Below are 23576 nucleotides of genomic sequence, written 5' to 3'. Positions count from 1 at the left end.
GGAAATGGATCGATGTGGATTAGTGATGGGGCTGGAAATAGATCAATGTGGATTAGTGATAGGGCTGGAAATAGATCAATGTGGATTAGTGATGGGGCTGGAAATAGATCGATGTGGATTAGTGATGGGGCTGCAATGGGACTAACTCAATCATTGTGTGTCAGTAGGTGGTGGGGCTGACTCAGTCTGAGGCTGTAACTATCTGCCCCATTTGGAGCAGAGTTCGTAATGTCTCTGGCCAGTGACAGTACTTAAAAAAAAGGACAAGAAGGGACAGGTTGGAAATGCATGGAGTTGACTGAGTAATGGCGTTGGTTGGAGGCAGGACTGATTTGGGAATAAGGTGATTCTGACTTCACCATTGTACTTTTACGACATTACAAGCTACAACTGGCTGAGTATTCATGGCTTTTGCAGGAATCTGGTGGTAAGTTCACTCCTGGGTAGCAAACACACCCCAGTGCCAACCATCTACTGATTGGCATTTATGAGGATGTGTAAGCCTGAAATGCAGAAGGGACGGATCAGCTAGGCAATGTATGGTACATAGGTGAGTGACGGGATGGAGGAGATAGCATATCTGGGAAGGTGCTGTGACTTGGCCAGACCTGGCAATCATTGCTGTGGCTGCTGTCTTTGAATGATCTTTATAAAGGAAAGATTCCGCAAATCTCAAATTGGCCAGGGCATCTGTAGAGCTGGAAGCCAGGGCAAGGTAGAAAAGTGTTAGGATTATTAAAATTCATTTGCTGGGCAATGGATTCCCATCATTCCTAGCCCTGCCTCCCACCCAATAAGCAAAACAAGATGAAGCATAAAGACTGACCGGTACAGACTTCCCCTTCTCCTGGTGTGGTGGAATTTCTCGCTGCCCTTCGAGAGAGATATATCTTCCTGGTCCTGAGGACAGTGCCTTGAAGTTAGCACTGAGAGGAGATTTTGGAATGAGGTGAGCTGGTCAGTGACACAACCTTGTTGAAAGCAGGTTGCCATGGGTAATGGCTATCCTCCCTTCAGTAGCGGGTAATTAACTTGAGTAATGAAGTGCCCCGTTTTAGGCTGATCAGAAATTGACTGACTCCATGCTAATTTTAAAGCCTGCACGTAGCTGATCTGAGGTGGGGGGAAGGACGAGATCCATGAGACCTCATTTCCTTACTACAAGCCTGCTCCCTGTCCCACCAGAGCAGCATGGATCAGTGGTGTGCAGCTACAACTGTCCAACCCATCCAGGAAAACCCTTCATTGACTGCCTTTGGCAAGATGGGCATCCTGGCAACAAATGCAGAAATGGATTCAATAGTGATTATTTATGAGAAGTGTAAGATTCCATCCAACTTGTGATTTGTGAATTGTTAATGTGTTGTTACAAGGCATTGTGAGGAAACTGACACTCCTCATACTCGAAGAACAAGGTCAAGAGAGTGTATAAAAACCGAAAGGACTGCGGATGCTGTAAATCAGGAACGAGAACAGAAGTTGCTGGAAAAGCTCAGCAGATCTGGCAGCATCTGTGAAGCGAAATCAAAGTTGATGTTTTACATCCAGTGACCCTTCAGAGAACCCAAAATGTTAACTCTGATTTTTTTCTTCACAGATGCTGCCAGACCTGCTGAGCTTTTCCAACAACTTCTGTTTTTGTTTTAAGAGAGTGTATATTTAAAGTGATCTGTAAAAAAAAAAGGGTGAAGTGAGGAAAAGATCTAAAAACTTTTTCACTGAGCAAGTAGTTAGGGTGCATTGCCTGGAAGTGTGGTGGAGGTAGATTCAGTTGAGAAATTCAAGAGGGCATTGGATGATTATTTGCATAAAAATACGATGCTCAAATTCCTTCATGTTCAAGGGTCTGGGTAAAAGTAGGATTAGCTCACAGTAATGATGCTCATTTAATGAGGCAGTGCCAGTACAGTGGGCAGAATGCCCTCTTTTGTGTGCCATGACAATTCTGTGATTCTGTGAACTTTTTCTTATGTTGCAGCAAAGCATGAGGGAGAATAAAGAGAAGCAAGCACTGTCTGATTTAATGATCAAACCGGTTCAGCGAATTCCCCGATATGAACTTCTGATAAAGGTAAGAAAGTGTAAGATCAAAATTGAAAAACAGTATAAAAAGGAAGCCAACTAACTTAGAAAATACTGACGGCTTAATGCAAGCAGGAAATTGCATAATATAGTACGAATGGCAGAATATGACAATCTCAAGGTTTAATTATTTGTATGTATGTAAAACGAAATAATATTTTCAGCTTGAAGTATAATTTCGAACATTTGGAACATTCACTTCCTGGGTTATCTGCCTGAATGGTGTAGTGCAGGGAATGTAATGACAAGGAGTGGGACTTCAGCCATTCTCCAAAATTATTTACTCCAGCACAGATGTCAGCTCCTTTATTGACATTCATTGACTTTCATCTTCAGTTTAAATGAGCAGCTTGGGGAGATGATACTGTCGTGTTAATGTCACTAGATTAATGGCCCAGGGTACTGCTTCAGGACAAAGGTTGAAATCCCACCATGGCAGCTGTTGGAATTTAATTAATAAATCCGACAGGTAAAGCTATTTTTGGCAATGATGACCATGAAACTTTCATCGGCTGTTGCAAAAACCCTCCTGGTCCACGAATGTGCTTTTGGAAAGGAAGTCCTCGACTTTACCGAGTCTGGCCAACATGTGAGTTCTGAAGCAATGTCATTGACAACCCTCTGTAGTGACCTAGAGAGAGCCAGTGCTGTTTACAACACATGAAAGAATGTTATAAAAGCTTACCAATGCGCTTGGTGAGTGATGTTCTCATGAGAGGCTGCTGGATTGCAAAAGTTTTGAAAATTGCTTTCGGAAAATCCCAGAAGGAGCATTTGTGTTGTGATCTCTGCTTTCAAAGTGGAGGGAGTGAGTGTAGGTGAGTTTGTTATCTTGAGATTATTTCAGCCTTTCAGTTCAATGCTAAACCCCTGCTCTGAAATTGCCAGCTCAGGGATGTTGGCAATGCAGCAAATATTTTATGTGTTCTGCACCAACATTTTTCAGAAGATTTATTTATTTCCCCCACGACTGTTGTTAGACTCCAGTTGTACTAATTTTAATGGAATAATTTATAAATCTGGAAGCATATTTTGCAAGTTTTATCCTGATGGATTGCTTCTTTGTATGTGCAAATCTTGTGCCAACTGTGAGGTGACCTGCAGTAACTTTGTACTGTAACACTGAGATGTAGCGCACCCTCTGATAACAGGGAAACATTTTAAAACACTCCAGCCTGGATTATCTGCTCACCACCCTGTGATTTGCTGAGATTAACTGTATTCCATGGGTAATCACAGGCAACTTGTAAAAGAAGTCAAAAATCCAACAGCCTCACTGTAACAATCCAACATATACCACCTCTCATGTCCTGTCCACTGATCTGCATTAATACACTATTGGTGGTGTACCTTTAATTCCCTAGGTTTCAAACTCAGAAATTCCCTCCCTAAAACTTTCTGCTTTCTTCCTCTGCTCTGCTTTGTTCTTTCCTTCCTGTCTCACCATCCTTCCCTTTCCTCCCCCAATCTTGCTGTCCTGTTTTCCTCTTTTCTTCCTTCCTCACTTCTTCCTTTTTTCCTTTCTGTTTTTTGTCTCTCTCTCTCCACCTGTTCTAATGCCTCATGTCGTGTGATATAAAAATGTTTGCCAACACTGTGAAGCTTCTTGGGACTTTTTACAGCTTTAAAGGTGCTTTATAAATGCAGGCTGCTGTTTGTTGCTCACTTGCTATTGAGGTAAACACTATTGTTATTGCACACACTTTGTGAAGCTGCTAAGGATTTCATGGAGTCAGTCAAAGAAGTAATTCAGTGTGCTTTATTCAATACAGTGTGGAGCTGGAGGAACACAGCAGGTCAAGCAGCATCAGAGGAGCAGGAGAGTCAACGTTTCGGCTTGGGACCCTTCATCCTGACCCGAAACATTGACTTTCCTGCTCCTCTGATGCTGCCTGACCTGCTGTGCTCATCCAGCTCCACACTGTACTGACTCTGACTCCAGCATCTGCAGTTCTTGCTATCTATTCAGTGTGCTCTGAGCACTAAAGCCACAACACTGAGATATTTCAGCAACTACTTCTAAATCGATTTTAAAGAAAAGTAGTTTTGTGTGCTTGGAATGATTTTGTTCACCCATCGGCATCTGCCTTTACTCAGAAGTATTGACCTGTTTAGATCTGTTACTGTACGTTACACCATTTACCAGTTTCGAGTTTATGTTAAATGCTCTCCCAGGCACAGCAACACTGGTCACATCTCCAAATGGTCCCAATATTTTAAGTAGGTGTGGGGCTAACTCGGATTTAATTTAATATTAGCATATCACAGAGAGTAAGACCACCTTGTGGAAGTGCTAGATATTGTTTTTTTGTCTGCAGCTAATTGTACATCTTCACTATTTCTGGAGAAGAACTGGAACATACTATGAGATGAACCTAGATACGAGGGCTAACTCCTTGGGATTCTGGTGGTACATTGGTAATATTACTGCACTAGAATCTAGAGGTCTGTACTAATGGTCTAGAGGCATGAGTTCAAATTGCAGCATGGAAGCTGAGGAAGTTTATAATCAATAGATTAGTAAATATAAAATAAAATGCTAGTTCCATTAATAATGATCATGAAACGACTGGATTGCCATTAAAAGTACATTTCCTATGGCTGATGTTCTTCATGGGAGGAAATTAGCCATCCTTTCCTGGTCTGTTCTAAACATGACTCCAATACCACAAGGGGTGTGATTAAGTCTAATATGCTGTGTGACGCAAGAAGACAGTTCAATACCAGCTTTTTAAGAGTAATAAGGGATGGGCAATAAATCACATACCAGAAAGCAAAAGAAAGAAAAACGTTTATGTAGATTATTTTAGTGATTGATTTGTGTATGAAGACAGAATGAAGACAAAATTTCTGAAGAAGGGTCCCGACCCGAAACATCAGCTTTCCTGCTCCTCTGATGCTGCCTGGCCTACTGTATTCATCCAGCTCCACACTGTGTTATGTAGGAAATCTAGTTTTGGTCTGACGTATTTATTTTTCATTAAACTACTTTTTAATGTAACCCTGCTTTAATACTAGAAAGTTAACATACCCTCAGAAATTCATCAAAGATTCGTAGACAGCACCTTCCAAATCTACATAAAAACCAGAAGAATTGCAGATGCTGGAAATCAGAGACAAAATCGGAAATTGTTTCCAAACCCACGACCCCTTCCATCGCGAAGGGCAAGGGCAGCAGATACATAGGAACACCACCACCTGATAATTTCCCTCCAAACTAATCACCATACTAAGTTAGAAATAGCCTGCTGTTCCTTCACTGTCACTGGATCAAAATCGTGGAATTCTCTCCCTAATGACATTGTGGTTCAACCCACAGCACGTAGACTGCAGCAGTTCAAGAAGGCAGCTCACCATCACCTTCTAAAACACAACTGGGGACAGGCAATAAATGCTGACCCAGCCAGCGACTCCCACCTGCCATGAATGTATAAAAAAATTCTACAAAAGTAAAACCACAATAAAGCAGCACAGTAACATTAAGTATATAATTATTAAAGCTTGTATATTCAACATCATATTAGTGTGAAAATCTGCATTTTAAAGCACTCTTTTAAATGTTATTGTTTGATATATTCAACAGTCTATTACTTCATCTGAGCCACCCCAGCTCATGGTCTTGACCAGGAAGGAGCAGATATTAATGACATTCATATTTGCATTCAGTATTACTAATCAATGTTTCCCTAAAGATTTATCTTGAAATCATTGGATTGAATGTGTGACAGTTAAATAAATATCTAACATACCACTGAAGCTTTGAAATGATACAAAACAATATTTATAACCTAGAGGATGCAGTTTCACACTACACTGCTTTAAAACAAAATGGATTTAATTCACAAAAGTAAACAACTTGCCTGAATGTGGAGTTGTGCTTATCCCGATTCAAGGCTGGGCTTTATGTAAAACGTGGAGTGTTTCCATACTGGCCATTGACATTTCACCCAAGCTCTCCAAGTTCATTAGTGACATTGGACTCAATGAGGTTCCTCTCCAGTACGATACCCATACACACTGTAATAATCCCCCGCCCTCCCTCCCCACAAACACACACTGCTTCCCTAACCCCACTCTCCCCTAGAAATGCTGAAATTAGTCCCTTTCCGCACGCTACACACAGATAATCAGCTCTTTTCCCAACCACCCCCTCACACCCAAATACAGTGGCAGATCTAGAGGGACGGTGCTCCAACTATGATACCCCCAGTTTGGAAACTACTGGGTTAGGGAGTTGTCTGTCATTATTCTACAGCCATTGAACTAATTACGGAATGAGATTGTGATATCTCTGGACCTCTGGCTCTGCCTTCGTGCAGGTCAAAGTACTCAGTTTTAAAAATCATTAGTTGATTAAACTTGCAGCAGATTTTTGGTCTAACTTGGGCCTATGAGATAGAACTAAATTTATTTTTGGATTTCTCACTCCTCAACAATTGTATCTAGCTCTTTAATAGATTAGTCTTCTATCCCTGTGCACTATCATCCCAATTGCTGAGCTCCTCCTCTACCCAATCTGACAGATATTCACCATATCTTATGGGTTCAGTTCTCCTGTAGCAGAATGCCAGTCTTATCCTTGTATTCCAACCAGATTTTCCTCTGTGAAAACACGATCAACTAGGTCATTAAAAACAAGTAATTGAAGATGAATATGTTGTCACACACTACACCTCGGCTTACCAAGATTGTTAACTTAATTCCTGGCAGTTGGACTGATCAGTTTGAAAGGAACTGTGGGGAATTTGCCTCAAATCCAATTGGATTCAGCAATGTTTCGATTAAGACTTGTAAGGTAAAGTCACCATAGACTTACTGGGCCGTGGGGCTACTCTCTCATAACAGAGAGAGGTGACTCGTTGTGGTTTAACCTGAGGGTCATCACGCCACAGGTGAAGGGAGAGGTTGAGAAGGAGAGTCTGCTTCGTGGTAACCTCAGCTGGTGGGGGCATTTAGGCCATATGGTTAGCATCAGTCTGCATAGCAACACTGCATCACAAGCCAACCCCTTTGTAAAGCAGAGTGATGCTAACAGCGTGGGTTCAATTCCTGCTCTGGCTGAGGTTACCATGAGGGACTGTCCTTCTCAAACTCTCCCCTCACCTGACCGCATGGTGACCCACAGGTTAAACCACCTCAAATAATCTCTGTCTAATGAGAGAGCCGTCCCATAGTCCTCAAATTTACCTTCACCTTTATTTAAGACTTGCAAAACTTAACACAACACAGTGTATGAATAATAGTTCACAGAACTAAACAGAGAGTATGTCACAGTTTCTTTTCAAGATAGAAGTGTGTGTCTTGATGAAATGACTTACGTCTGTTCTTTGAATCCTGGGATGTTATTCATCACCCCTCCTCTCAGGACTTCTGGACAGTAACAGCCTGAATATTAATTTTTAAAAAAAATTAGAAATCACGACTATACGCTGCCTAATCCAATCAAAATGTAACGTACTTACTTCCTTTATTCCTGATCATGTTCTGTCCTGCCAGCATTGTAGCTGACCTTGGTTCTAGATTAAGAACAGGATTCAGTTTGCTCTCTGCACAATGGCTGATAACTATGACAGTTTGTTAGTTATAAGTGTTATTGTTAAGCTTTTGAGCAAATTAACAATTTTACAGAATGCACAGTGAAACATAAACTCATAAACATGCAAGGATTTGAAACAAAGTGCATCTTTGTGAGGAGAGTCTTGGCCTTTAAAAGCATGGCTTTAAAATGAGTGATTACACAGAAACTGAAGAAGCACAACAGTCTAGTGTCTTATGAAACCTGATCTCTAATTGTCAGACTGAAGCCGTTGATGTCTCCAATGTGAAATTAGTTCCAGCATGGAGTAAAGCCCCTCGTTTAATATCTAAGACTAGTTTGGAAATAGTCCAAAAGAATGTGGTGACAGCATTGAACAGCCTTTCTGCCTTTTTCGATTCACTGCAACAATCCCATTGTTTGGTAGTTGAGTTTCTTTCCATCTCTGTTGTCTACTCTATATTTCCTATGATAAATGATGTAATATGCAAAAGACCTTTAATAAATTCGAGATATTTAAGAATTTCTGTCAGGAATATGGTGTTCCCCTAACTCAACCAAGGTGAGGGAATCAGCAATGTGATCCATTTCAAATTAAACCATTTTGTTACTTGGCTCTACCCACAGTTTGCTTTCTTTCACAAAAAATAACAACAAAATACTGTTGATGCTGTAGATTTGAAATAAACAGAAATTGCTGGCAAAACTCAGCTCTGGCAGCATCTGCAGACGGTGAAACAGAGATAATGTTTCAGAGATAACAAGGTGTAGAGCTGGATGAACACAGCAGGCCACGCAGCATCAGAGGAGCAGGAAGGCTGACGTTTCGGGCCTAGACCCTTCTTCAGAAATGGGTGAGGGGAAGGGGTTTCTGAAATAAATAGGGAGAGAGGGGGAGGCGGATAGAAGATGGATAGAGGAGAAGATAGGTGGAGAGGAGACAGACCGGTCAAAGAGGTGGGGATGGAGCCAGTAAAGGTGAGTGTAGGTGGGGAGGTGGGGAGAAGATAGGTCAGTCCAGGGAGGACGGACAGGTCAAGGGGGCGGGATGAGGTTAGTAGGTAGGAGATGGGGGTGGGGCTTGAGGTGGGAGGAGGGGATAGGTGGGAGGAAGGACAGGTTAGGGAGGCGGGGATGAGCTGGGCTGGTTTTTTCTTCTCCTCTATCCATCTTCTATCTATTCTATTCTTGGCCTGCTGTGCTCATCCAGCTCTACACCTTGTTATCTCAGATTCTCCAGCATCTGCAGTTCCTACTATCTCTGAAATAATGTTTCAGATCCAGTTCAAGATTCTTCGGCATTTTCAGTGAATTGGAGCACTCCGCAGTTAGGGTCATACCTATCACAAAAGAAGATGTTGTGATTGCTGAAGGTCAATCTCCTCAGGCTGAGGGCATCTCTGCAAGGGTTCTCCAGGTCACTGTCCTCAGCCCAAACATCTTCAGCTGCAATATTAATGCTCTTTCCTTCAACATGAGTTCAGAGATTGGGATGTTCATTGATGTGCTTTCTATTCATTAAGAGAATGTGGGCAGTGAGGCTTAGGCCAACATTTATTGCCTATCCCTAAATGCTCTTGAGAAGAGGGTGGTGAGCTGCCTTCATGAGCCTCTGCTGTTTGTGAAGTGTAGGGGCACCCACACGATTACTGGTGAAGGAGTTCTAGGTTTTGGATCCAGGAATTAATATATCCTCAAGTCATGATGGTAAGTGGTTTGGAAGGGAAATTGCAGGTGGTAGTATTTGCATGTATCTGCTGCCCTTGTCCTTCTAGACGGTAGTGGCCATTGCTTTGTAAGGTGCTGTCTAAATATCATTTGTCAACTTCTGCAGTAAATGTTGTAGCTGGTATGTACTGCTGCTACAGCTGTGGAGGGAGTGAAGGTTTGTGGATGTGGTGTCGCTCAAAAGGGCTGCTTTGTCCTGGATGATGTTGAACTTCTTTAGTGTTGTTCGATCTGCACTCATCCAGGCAAGACATAATCCATCACACTCCTGACTTGTGTTTTATAAATGATGGACAGTCTTTGGGAAATCATGTGATGACTTACTTGTTGCAAGATTCCTAGCCCATGACCTACTCTTGTAAACACAGTATTTATATGGTGAGTCCAGTTGAGTTTCTGATCAATGTTAACCCCTAGGATGTTGATATTAGCGGGAAGGATTCATTGATGGTAATGCTGTTGAATATCATGGGGTGAAGCTTCGATTCTGTCTTGTTGGATGTAGTCACAGTTTGGCATTTGTGTCGTGCACATGTTACTTACCACCTGTCAACCCAAGACTGGATATTGTCCAGGTCTTGCTGCATTTAGGCATGGACTACTTCAGCAGCTGCAAATTGTGCTGAACATGATGCAGTCATCGGCGAACATCCCCACTTCTGACCATATGATGGAGGGAAGGTTATTGATGAAGCAGCTGAAGATGATTGGGCCCAGGACATTACCCTGAGGAACTCCTGCTGAGCTGTGCTGGAGCTGAGATGACTGACTAACAACTAAGAGAACCACCTTCCTTTGTGCCAGCATGACTGCAGCCAGTGGAGAGTTTTTCGCCAATTCCCATTTCTGCTAGAGCTCCTTGATGCCACACTCTGTAAAATTCAACTTTGATGTCAAGGGCAGTCACTCTCACCTCACCTCTGGTGAGGTTTAGCTTTTTGGTCCATTAATGGACCAAGGTTGTGATGAGGTCAGGAACCGATTGGCCCTGGGGGAGCCCAAACTGTGAAAACCGGGAATGGAGGGTTTGAGTTATGAAAATAGGCTGGATAGCCTGGGACTTCTTTCATTTGTGCATGGGAGGTTGAGGGGTGACCTTATAGAAGTTTTTAAAATCATGAGGGGCAGAGATAAGGTGAATAGCAAGGGTCTTTTCCCTCAGGTGGGTGAGTTCAAAACTAGGCCGCATATTTTTTAAGGTGAAAGGAGAATGTTTTAAAAAAGACATGACGGGCAACTTTTTTTACACAGAGAATGGTTCATGTGTAAAATGAACGGCCAGAGGAGGTGGTGGATGCAGGTATAGTTAAAATATTTAAAAGACATTTTGATAAGTACATGAATAGGAGGGGTTTGGAGGGAAATGGGCTAAATGCATGCAAGTGGGACTAGTTGAGTTTGGGAACGTGTTAGCATGGATTAGTTGGACCGAAGGGTCTGTATCCATGCTGTATGGAATGATGCTATGACTCTAAGTGCAGTAAAGGTAAACAGAGCTGTGTCCTAGCGTAGAAACAAAATTACAACCTCTGAAAATCAGAAATAAACGTAGAAAATGCTGGAAATACACATTACATCCGTCAGCTCTCCGAGTGAATACGTAGGTTCACATTACAGGTATATTTTTGTCCCCCCGAACCATTTTGTTAAAAGTTCAGCAACCATTCATTTTCAATGTTGATGGGTCTGGCATTTGTTGTCAGTATTTTCTGCCTTGGAGGTGATGGTGTAGTGGCCATGTCACTGGACTCATAGTCCAGGACTCCCAGGCCAACATTTCCGCTAAATGGCTGCTCAGAGATCCTGCGTGCACTGATTAATGTGCCGGCGCATTGATTTCTGCATTCGGAAGTTGCTAACACACACAGATCTCAGAGGTCTGCAAGACACAATAGGAAATTATGGGAAGCCTAAGCCAAGCTGGTGTTCCGGGGACATGGGTTCGAATCCAACCCATGGCAGACTGTGGAATTTAAATTCATTTGAAATCTGGAGTAAAATGCTAGTCGGATGGGTGACCATGTAACAACCATTGCCAGTTGTGATCTGGCTCCTTCAGGGAAGCAAATCTGCTATCCCCACCTGGTCTGTTTAACATTTGATTTCAGACCTACAAACACAATGTGTTTGACTCTTAATTGCCCTGTTGGAAATTAGAGATGGGCAATAATTCCTAGCCAGCAACACCTACATCCCTGAATGAATAAAAATGAAACTTAATGTCCTTGTGAGCACCATAAAAGAATTTCAGAAGATTTTATTAGTGTGGCACAGTGGCTCAGTGGTCAGCCCTGCTGCCTTACAGTGTCAGGGACCTGGGTTCAGTTCTAGCCTTGGGTGACTGTCTGTGTGGAGTTTGCACATTCTCCCCGTGGGTTTCCTCCGGGTGCTCCGGTTTCCTCCCACAGTCCAAAGATGTACAAACTAGGTTGATTGGCCATGCTAAATTGCCCAACAGTGTGTAGGCTGAGTGGGTTATCCAAGGGAAATGTAGGGTTACAGGGCGTAGGATAGGGGTTGGATCTGGGAAGGATGCTCTTCAGAGGGTTGGTGTGAACTCAATGAGCCAAATAGCCTGCTTCTACATTTGTATGGATTCTATGTTTTCACATTTTAAAACTTCGACTGTAACAAACAAGCTAAAAGCAACAATCATCAAACATTAACTGAAAATGCTGGAAAAGCTCAGCAGGAGTTCTGAGGAAGGGTCACTCAACCTGAAACGTTAACTCTGATTTCTCTCCACAGGTGCTGCCAGACCTGCTGAGCTTTTGTAGAAATTTCTGCTTTTGTTTCTGATTTACGGCATCCATCATTCTTTCGGTTTTTATTCATCAAACATTATTTATTTGGTAATTTATGTTCTAAACACTAGAAAAGTGCCATTATTAATCTTTTTAACTCATCTCTTACTTCCACGTCACATAGATATACGCTACAGCTTTCCACAAAATTAGAGTCTTTATGGGAAGTAGCTGATAGTCACTCCTATCTTCATTAACCACTGAGCAGCATTTTCCTTGGTTTTCAGAGAATTCCCGAGCTGACTACCTGTAGTACAGTCCTTTCCAGTGGTTTCTTCTCCTGACTTTGCTAGGGAAGATCCTCTCTGACTTTAGAGTCTCCCACAGGATGTGTCTCTTCGATTAGAAGCTATCTTTCCTCTTGCATTCCACCCTGTAGCTCACTGTAGACCCACTGATGACACTTACTGCAGCCTTTTGTCTCTGGGAGATGTTTGTCTGTTTCTGTCTAAAAACTGAAAGTCTGTCCACAGTCAGCCCAGCAGCGTCTGCCTTTGTGAAATAAGGTGTGTTGTTAGGCAGGACTCACGGTAGATCACATGACTTGCTTCAGTCCACTGTCCTACCACACATTAAAGAGACAGACCGAAAACAATACCAGGGTATAACACCTCTCATTGGTCATAATGTGATTCACATAGAGCAGGATTTGAGCAGCTTTTGAAGGTTTGCAAAAAGCAAAGCATCCTTGCATGACCGTGAACATGCCCGTGAACTCTGTTCAATGCACTGGGGACTTGTGACTTTATAAGGAAATTGGAAACAGTTTAGATGAAATCATAAGCATTGGCAAGTATGTAAATGTGCTTTGCAAAACTATGAAGCAACTAAATCAGTGTTCTGCACACTCCAGAACAAACAGGCCACTAAGACAGCAGAGTCTTTCACAGCTGTGCATCTTCAGTACTATCATCACTCAGGTCCAACTCCTACCTTGTTGTTAATAACAGGTAGGTGTCTGAATCTGTGAAGCAACGAGACGTGGTTTCCATTGTAAACATTGTAAAGTTGCGACGTTTGGAATTCACTTCTGTTTCATTTATTCTAATTTCTCTAAATACTAAGTTCCTGTTTATGTAAGATAGATTTTTCTTCCTTGATGCAGCTGCATATTTACTCCCCCTTCTCACATCAATGGAAATGCAAGACACACAAACACACACACAGACACATACAATACACATACGGACACACACACACTCTCTCTCTCTCTCTCTATCTCCCCCTCTCTCTTTCTCTCTGTCTCTCTTTCTCTCTCTCTCCATGAAAGTAGCAGCTCATAAAATTCAAGAGAATTGTAATTTTATGGAAAATCCACGACATTGACCATAACATTGGACGGTACTTGGAATACAACAGAAGAAATAAACAGTAGGTACAACATTCACAACTGATTTAATCACTACAAGCAGGGTTTTTGATAGAATAATTTGTACTGAAGAAGATCATTTAGCTCTTCATACATGCACAATGAAATGGATGGACTTTGAATGAGCTAACATATCACCCTCAGGCAGATTTTGCATGCTGATTGCATTTATTCTAGCCTCAATTTTAACACAGAGAGAATTCTAATGGATCTTAAGTATAATGTTTAGCGTTGGTTACTCTACTTCCTATATTGTTGTGTTTCTGTGTCTGTTTTAATCAGGAGTCAGTGGAAAATGGTTAAAAGCAACATTTATTTTTATTAACCACATACTTAATGCTCTGGAGACTTCAGTTCCGATTCCCACCATCACAATTGGCTGAATTCAATTAATAAAGCTCTGCAACTTAGCACAGATCCAGTAGTGACCATCAAACCACTGTTGTTGTAAAAATTCACCCAGTTCACAGTTCATTCACAGAAAGAACATCTGCTGTCCTTATCTGGTTCAGCCTACATGTGACTCCAGTCCCACGGGAATGTGGCTGACTCTTCACTTCCCTCTGAAGTGGCCTAGCGAGCCACTCTGTTGTATCTAACCTCCTAAAAAAGTCTGATAAATGAAATGAAACCGGACGGAGCATCCAGCATTGGCCAATGCGCACTGCATAAAATTGCTACAGGGCTGCCCGCCAGGATTCTGGGCTGCTTGGCCCATGACTTTTTACCCAGGGAGGCAGGGCCATGGCACCCTGTAAAATCTAGCCTATTGTGTTCCAAACTAAAGGAGTAGTGTTATATCACCTGCCAGAGAGAATGAAGAAACTTCAGCTTTATATGTAAGAATGAAGCAAGGAAACTGATCATTGGGGAATGGATAGACTTCAAAACCCAGCAAAATATTTATTTACTCACATTTTGTAGCAGAATCTAATGGTATTAAATAGAACTGGTAAAGTGCCATGTTTAAATGGAGGTTTTTGGTCTCCTTTCTCAGAGACTGCAGCTCCCCCAACGATTTCCCTTCTTCAGTTGCTGTTTTTTTTTGTGAACTCTCTGAGACACATCAACACAGACGAATGAATAGTGATTGAACCATCTCAATCAACCACAGCGCTTTACACAGTCAAAGACCAAGGCAAACTTTCAAATACAAAACTGCATTTGTCACATCGGCTCTTACAAATGATTAAACTTGTATTTGTAACCTTGCCAAAAATTCAAACTGAAGTATAAACTATGCTGCCAGATAAGACAGCAAACGTTTGTCAGTTTTCAGAATGATCTGTTCCAGAAATGGAATTGTGCAGCAGTAAAACAGAGAAGGCGACCAATTGGCCCATAAATTCTGTGACAGCTCTTTGAAAGAGTTACCCCCTCTCCTGCTTCTATTTCCCCATGTCTTTCACCTTTAATTATTTATCCAATTCCTTCTTTGATAGTCACTATAGAATGTGCATCCACCTGTCCACCAGGCAAATCATTCCAAAGCCAAACAATTATTACATGAAAACGTTTTTCAACATGTCACTTCTGGCCCTTTTGCCAATCACCTTTACCCAGTACACACTCACTATTCAACCATTAAAAACAGTTTTGCTTTATTTACTCTATCTGGTATTTAATGATTTTAAACAGCTGTATCAAATTTCATCCTCACCTATTCTGCTGTAACTTCTCCAATCTATCCATGAAATACAATCTCTAGTCCCTTGAGCCATTCTAATAAATCACCTCTATACATTTTCTATAGTCTTTATGTTCTTCCTGAAGTATGATGCCCTGAATTGAGGACAGTCCCTCAGCTAGTGGGTTCTATTGATTCCTGGGTTTCGTACAAATGCCTCTGTGTGTGTATGTATATAATATGTGTACATGAAAGCCCAGGATCCTATGTCTTTAGCAATAACTGTGTTAACCTGCCCCCTTCAAAGATTTGCAAATACACAACACACAATTCTCTCTGTTCCTGCACTCCCTTTAACATCGCACCACTTAACTTTACTGGCCCTCCTCAATCTCGCTACCAGAAAACTTCATTTTCAAGAAGTTTTCATGAAGGAGATAGATATATTTCTTAGGGCTAAAGGAATCAAAAGATATAGGGTACTAAGTTGGATGATCAGCTACGATCATACTGAACGGTGGAGCAGGCGAAAGGGCTGGATAACCTACAGCTGCTCCCACATACTGTGTTTCTTTGTTTCTGTTTTACTCCAGTATGTCCTCTCAGAGTCATAGAGTCGTACAGCATGGAAACAGACCCTTCAGTCCAACCAGTCCATGCTGACCATAATCCCAAAGTTAACTAGTCCCACCTGCCTGCGCTTAGCCCTTATCCTTTCAAATACTTCTTACTCATGTACTTATTCAAATAACTTTTAAACGTTGTAACTGCACCCGCATCCACCACTTCCTCTGGAAGTTCATTCCACACACGAACCACTCTTTGTGTAAAAAAAAATTGTCCCTCATGTCTTTTTAAAATTTTTCTCCTCTCACCTTAAAAATATACCTCCAGTCTTGAAATTCCCCACCTTAGGGAAAGGACACCTGCCATTCACCTTATCTACACCCCTCATAATTTTATAAACCTGTACAAGGTCACCCCTTAACCTCGTACACTCCAGTGAAAAAAGTCCCAGCCTATCCAACCTCTCCTTATAACTCAAGCCCTTCATTCCCAGCAACATCATGGTAAATCTCTTTTGAACCCTCTCCAGCTTAATAATATCCTTCCTATGACTGGGTGACCAGAACTGGACACAGGACTCCAGAAGAGGCCTCACCAATGTCCTGCACAGCCTCAACATAACGTCCCAAATCCTATACTCAAAGGTCTGAGCAATGAAAGCAAGCATGCTAAACACCTTCTTAACCACCCTATGTATATGTGACACAAATTTCAAATAATTATATACCTGAACCCCTAGGCCTGTCTGTTCTACAACATTACCCAAAGCCCTACTTTTAATTGTATAAGTCCTGCCCTTGTTTGTTTTACCGAAATGCAATACCTCACATTTATCCAAATTAAACTGCATCGCCACTCTTCAACCCATTGGCCTAATTGATCAAGATCTCTTTGTAATCTTAGATAACCTTCTTCACAGTGCACTATACCACCAATTTTGGTGTCATCTGCAAACTTAGTAACAATGTCTTCTGTATTCTCATCTAAGTCATTTATATAAATGACAAACAAAAGTGGACCCAGCTCTGATTCCTGTGGAACACCATTAGTAACATGCTTCCAGTTTGAAAAACAAACCTCCTGAAATTTTCTCTTGAAATCTTTTACTGTCTCCCTCACTGTTAACTACACTGGATTGATACTACATACTATAAATGTACTTGCCATTTCAAGAAAACGCAATATGTCTACATAGGCAGGAAACAAAGCACTCTTTCTCCATATTCAGATCTCCTGAGGGAAAGCTTATTTCTTCATTGTGATGCTGATTATATACAACACAATGGTCATATTTTCAATAAGTTCAATGCAAACATGTATAAAAATGTAAAAGATCCACCTTTGTGTGGTGCCTTTGGTTCCTCAAGATGTTGCAAAGCTGTTCAAAGCCAATTAATTGCTTCCTGTAATAAGATCTAAATGTTTTATAGACAAACACATTCGCTAATCTACAGGCAGTAAGTCAGACAAGTTGCAAGCAAGAAGCATGGTCAGTTAACTTCTTTAGTAGTGATATTTGGTTTTGGAATGAACATTGTTCAGGACACCAAGAGGATTCCTTCTTCCTTTTTGGATTGACTAGATATCTGCTAGAACATGCAGACGGAGCGTGGGTTTAGCATCTAATGAGAAACAAACAATTTCAACTTTTACGCACACCATTTGCTAGAAGTATAGCCATTACCATTTACAGTTTCATTTTAGATGGCCTTTGAACCTGCCCAAAACTGACAGGTACCAAACAAATGCCTGCAAATTAAGATCCTGCCCTTCTTTTATCCACCAGTGCTGACATCTACAAATTATAGCCAAGAACAATTGAGAAGGTTATTACTAGAGACTAGCAGCATTAATAGATGCTTTTTGCTCAGCCTCCTCGTGGCAACAGGGTGGTGCACTCGGAACAGAAGCAGGCAGGAGGCTCCCAGCTCTCAGCTGCAGATCGTGTTAGTGGGACTTTTACATGGTCCTGTCCTTCTAATTCCTGGGAAGAGGACCTCCGCCCCAGGCACTTTCTGGAAATCTGGAAGGCATTGTCGGAGTTATCATACAGGAGTGAGTTAATTCTGTCAGTTAAAAATAAGATAGAATATGGCAAGGTGCAAGCTAGCTTGGAATAATGGTTTTCCAGTCTGTATGCACACCCCTGTCTCAGGAATTACCATTTCACATTGTATTAAAACCTCAATAATGGTTTCTGTCTCTCACCCACATTCACTTCAGGCCCATTTTGGGTGCAGTTTATGAAGCATGCCCAGCGTCTCTGAAACACAGTGCCCAAACTTCCTCTTCAGTACCAAAACTGGGTGTGTAAACGAGTCCTAAGCAAGGCTTGAAACCACCACTTTTGAAATTTGAAATACAAGTATTATCACAGGGTCAGATGGGCACATCAGGCTAGAAGTTTTCCAGCTAGATTACATTATCAGGATGGCAACCTCAACACAGGTCTCACTTTACCAGGATAAATAGAGGCTTGCATTTATATAGCGCTTTCCACCTCCACTGGATGTCTCAAAGAGGAGATGCCTGTGCACAGGGGATTTACCAGGATGTTGCCTGGGCTGGAGAATTTTGGTTATGAAAAGAGATTGGACAGACTGGGATTATTTTCCTTGAAGCAGAGGAGACTGAGGGGGGACACAATTGAGATGTATAAAATGTTGGGGGGCATTGACTGGGCAGACAGGAAGAAACTTGTGCCCTTGGTGGAGGGATCATTGACCAGGGGGCATAGATTTAAGGTAAAGGGTAGGAAGTTTAAAGGAGATGTGAGGAAAAAGTTTTTTAACTCAAGAGGGTGGTGAGACTCTCAAACTCACTTCCTGGTAGACACAAAAAGCCTCATAACATTCAAGAAGCATTTAGATGTGCACTTGCGAAGCCAAGGCATATGGACCAAGTGATGGAAAATAGGTTTGCATAGGTAACTGGTTGTTTTAACTGGCACTGACTCAATGGGTCATTTTTTTCTGTGCTATAGATCTCTATGGCTCAAAGTGCAGAAACAGCCATTGAAGTACTTTATGAAGTGTAATCACTGTCGTAATGTAGGAAATCCAGTCATTAATTGGCATTCAGCAAACTCTCATAAACGATAATGTAATTCTTATTAGATAATCTACTTATCTTTGAGGGGTTAACTGAGGGATGTATATTAGCCATGACACCAGGGATAACTTCATTGCCAGGGCATCTTGTATGTTCAGCCAAGCAGGCAGATGGTGTCCTGGTTGAACATCTCGTCTGGAAGATGGCATCTCTGACAGTGCAGCATTCCCTCAGCACTGCAGAAGACTGTCAGCCTTGATTCTTTAAACATGATTTTCAACCCAGAATCTTGTGACTCAAGATTGAGTGTGCTATGAAATCCTGTTGAGTTTGCTACAAAATGGACCACGGCTCACACAAGTTCAAAATGGAGAATAGAAAACATGATTTATGGGAATATTTCTTTTGGTTGTCGAAATACTAATTAAGATTAGAAAATGCTGAGAACATGCAACCAGCCCTTCAGCGTATGACAAGAGAACAGTCAGGAAGGAGTCCAATTTGTTTTATGTGTTTTAGATGCAGTGGGGCTTGTTTCTGTTTGCTATGTGTCCTGCATTCCTTTACCAAGTCTGTGTGTAATGTGAAGCTGACTGTAGTTATCTTATTATTGAGGAGTGATGTTCACAATCAGCTCATGCTGCTTGGCTCAAGGAACTGCAAACTGCTGTTCCCCTAAGCTGCATTGGAAATCGCTTTTTAATGTGGATTTATATTTTTTCACGGCTGCTTTAAACCAAATTCTAGGTTTCACAATTGTCTCACACACTTTATAGCGTTTGTCAGAATTATTTTTTGTGCCGTTACCCATGATATAAACATTGTGATGTTTGGTGATTATGTCATGCAATAGTCTGTTTGTGGTTTTAGAAGCAGAAGGCCACTCACTATCCATCCCATTGTGTTATGAATGCTTGATGAGGCTCAATTCCAGTTGTAAGCTACAGATATTTGAACTCTCAAGCATCTCGTCAGTGATGCCAGCTTGCGGCTTTTTTATGTTTTATTGGAGAATTACACATTTTTTTTATTTTGGCAGGCCATGATGGAAAAACTGGACCTAGCAGTCCAAACCATAAATGGCTTCATGTCAGTACTGCAGCTAAAGATAGTCTAGTGTTACTGAGCCATTCAGAACCTGAACAAGTTCAGGAGAGTACAGCCCCTTGGTTTGAAGTGCCCTGGCCCTGTATCCACGCTACTTTCCCATGAGGCCGCATTATGATGTACCTAAGACTGTTAGCTGTGCACTCTCAATTGGTATTGATTGGCACTTCTGTTCTGCTCTTTGCTCCTGTTTTCAGCTCACATGCTTTACCTATCATAGTGGTCCATCAACACCCTCTGTAAACGCATACTGAAAACTTGGGGCAGGACTTTCCCTTCCTCAATCAGGACAGGATACAGTTGGGATTTGCAGAAGCACAGGCAACCTGGAAGTCAATGCCAACTCTGCTGACAGAACTAGGACTTGGAGGTGGCCAATAGGGAGTCTTGAAGTCAGGAGAGAGCTTGTAAACTGAGTTTTATATGTGGGTTGCCAACCGCCAAGCGATCTCTGAATCTGACCAGCTCCAACATGGTTTAAACAGCGTTGAAAAGGTTTGATAGAAAAACAGGGCATGGTTTGGGTGACAAAGAGAAGCTACTGAACAGCAGTGAAATGTTCTGGATCCTGAGTGAAATACAAACACCAAACAATTCTGAAGAAGAGTCATAGCGGACTCGAAAAGTTCATTTATTTCTCTCTGCCAGGCCTGTTGGATTTCTCCATCTTTTTTGGTCTTTGTTTCAGGTTTCCAGCAACCGTAGTATTTTGCTTTTAATCAAGCATCATATTCCCACCCACATCATACCCCCACCCCACAGTTCCTGCCACCTGCACAAGTTTGATTGCTGCCAAAACCTGTGTTTTGCCCTTACCATGTGGAATGCTGATTGGCTGAAGTACAGCCTGAAGGCTTTTCACTAGGCCTTGAAGTGGAGGATGCAGAGGAGATTTACTAGAATGGCACCAGGATGAGAGGTTTCAGATCCTTTTAGTCTAAAGCAGTTCTCCTCGAAGCAAAGAAAGATAAAGCAAGGTCTAACGCAGTGGTGTTCAAAATTGTGAAAGCTCTGAATAGAGTAGCTAGAGAAACTGTTTTCATTGGCTGAGAGTCAGTAGCCAGTGAACATGTATTTCAAGCCATGTGGAAGATGAGGACTTCTCTTTCCTAACTCAATGGGTTGTTCTGATCTGGAATGCATGATCTGAAGGGATGATCGCAGCAGGTTTAGTAGCAACTTTCAAAAATAAATTGGATATATACTTTGAAAAGGAACATTTCCTGGGCAATAGAAAAGGAATGGGCTCTTAGGGCTAATTGGATCTTGTCTCCGAGAGCGTACCGGGGTATGAAGTGTGAGTGGGCTCTTTCTATGCCATTTTATGACTGGGACAAAGGCAATGGGGCATGAGTTTATGGGGGTGGTGATGATGGACTGCTTAACCCCACTAACCCAGAAGGAAAGTCGGCAGTTAGCCGACAGACTGAGAGGAACCCTGCCCTGCAATCCTTCTGTGCTGTGAGTGGGATAAAGTGGTGTGGATTGGGAATTCAGCCCCTCCCTTTGGAGCTGCCGGCTTTGCTGATTGGCTGGCGGCTCCAGCAGTCCCAACAGTGCCAGGTGCTTGGTCATTGGCAGTTGTCGGGGCGACAGTAAGCAGGTCCAAAATGAAGATGGTTGTGCGTGGTGGGGGGTGGGAGTCGGATTATAGGACAGGGAGGGAGGGGGCAAGTTAAGAGTGTGGAGGGAGTTTGGTAGAGCAAGCAGATAGGAAGGAAGAGGAGAGTACTGTCTTTGGTGGGGTGCCCCTCTGTTCAAAGGGCGTGAACCCCCATCAAAAATGAACCACCCACCTTTTTCATGCCCTTTAAAAAAGTTTAAAAACTTAAAACTTGAAGATAATGGGCTGTCCATTCCCTGTCCACCTGCCCACACCAACTATATTTTGGCGTGGGTGGCATAACGATCCGTCATTAAGAAACATAATCGACCCCGAGTTATTTATTTAAACATGATGGATGGGTGGAAACATAGGAATTAGGAGCGGGAGTAGGAGATTTAGTTCTTCAAGCCTGCTCGGCTATTTAACACAACCATGGCTGATCTTACCCTGGCCTCAACTCTGCTTTCCTGCCTGCTCCCCATAACCCTTTGTCTCTTTTCATCAGAAACTTATTTATTTATTTCTTGAATCTGTTTGTTGACTCTGCCTCCAATGTACTCTAGTGCAGTGAGTTCCACAGATTTACACCTTCTGAGAAAGGTAGTTTCTCCTCATCTCAATTTTGAACCTCCCTCCTCTCACTGTATATCTATGACCTCTTGTTCGAGACTGTCCCACAAGGGGGACCATCTGTTCAACATCCACCTTATCAATTCCCTTTAGCATTTTATATACCTCAATTAGATCCCAACCCCTCTAATTCTTCTGAACTCCAGCAAGTACAAACTCCAGCTTTACAACCGCTTCTCATATGACAGCCCTTTCATCCCTGGAAGCAATCTGATGAATCTCCTCTAAACTGCCTCCAGTGCCACCACATCCTCCTTCAAGTAAGGAGACCAAAACTGGTCACAGGACTCCAGATATGGTCTCACCAGTGCCTTATTTAATTGTAACAACATTTCTTTACTTTTATAATCCAGTCCTTTTGCAATAAATGCCAAGATTCAATTTGCCTTTATTCTGTGTTGCACCTACACACCCACACTGTGTGATTCAAGCACGAAGACACCCAGATCCCTCTGCCCTGAGGCACTTTGAATCTGCTTCCCATTTACATAATAATTTGCCCTTTCATTTTTCTGGCCAGAATATATAACCTTGCAGGAGCTGAGCTGCCCTAGTTTACATGGCTTCCCACACATTCCCTGTAAAATCCATGGAGTCAGTGGATAATAGTAGTAAAATAAACCATGTGCATAGGACAAAGGAAAGAAAAGGAACGTGGAAGTTGTAGTAATTATTTCTAGAAAATATTGTCACTTTGTTATTTTTCTTCACAAAATGTTTTGATTTTGATCTGTTTAATAACACAACATAGATTTCACACATTTGCTTATCCTGTCACTTGAATTACATTTACATCATTGATGGCATATTTGATAAATCAATCAAACAAGAGGGGCCAAATGGTCTGCTTCTGCACCAAACATTTTTCTACATATCAAAATGTGCTGCATCTCAGCTCTGTTCCCACACTGTTGCATGCAAGCCAATACCAATTACTGGCGATCCCCTCTCCTTGTTACCCTCCACTGTGGCATTCCGGCAGTTTTTAAAGTGTGGAAATTGGATGAGAATATAATTGGTCCTCTTCCTGCTTTTGTCACCAAAGCTAAATCTTTCCCATACCAATCTCATCGAGCTCCCTCAACCTCCATTTCCCATAAACTTTTAACGTGATCAGAATGTGGTGTAAGTGAAGATGTCAATGGCCAAACCCTACTCTCTCATCAGCCCTGCCCCTGCTAACTCCATGCTGCCTCCTTATCTTTTATTGTTTACAGTGAATGTTCAAATTTTCATTGCTGCCTGCTAATTCTTCCAGGGCCTCAGCTCCCTTTAGACTTGCATCACCCCATGATCATGAAGCCCTTTGACTCCAGCCTCTTGTTTTGTCCTTCACACGCTTCAATGTATTTTTGCTGTCAAAACCTTCTATTTAAAAAAAGGCATCATCCTTGTTTTCAGACCATTGTATGACCTCGCTCCTCCCATGTCCTGATAGCCTCTGCCAACTCTATAATCTGGCGTCTTGT

At 42.0% G+C, this 23576-nt stretch overlaps 1 protein-coding gene across 3 annotated transcripts in view; it reads left to right on the top strand.

Moving 5' to 3' along the window:
• LOC109921678 (rho guanine nucleotide exchange factor 17-like) overlaps window positions 1–23576 on the top strand; it is a 432839-nt gene that overhangs the window by 305097 nt on the left and 104166 nt on the right. For all 3 annotated transcript variants that reach the window (XM_048597755.1, XM_048597756.1, XM_048597754.1), the window contains exon 5: window positions 1979–2071. In XM_048597755.1, the coding sequence (XP_048453712.1) occupies window positions 1979–2071 (93 nt within the window). The remainder of the gene's footprint in view (window positions 1–1978; window positions 2072–23576) is intronic.

This window comes from Rhincodon typus, chromosome 6 (genome assembly GCF_021869965.1).
Source record: "Rhincodon typus isolate 14 chromosome 6, sRhiTyp1.1, whole genome shotgun sequence".
NCBI classification, from domain to species: domain Eukaryota; kingdom Metazoa; phylum Chordata; class Chondrichthyes; order Orectolobiformes; family Rhincodontidae; genus Rhincodon; species Rhincodon typus.
Note: the sequence above shows the minus strand (reverse complement) of the source record. Positions and strands in the feature narration are given on the sequence as shown.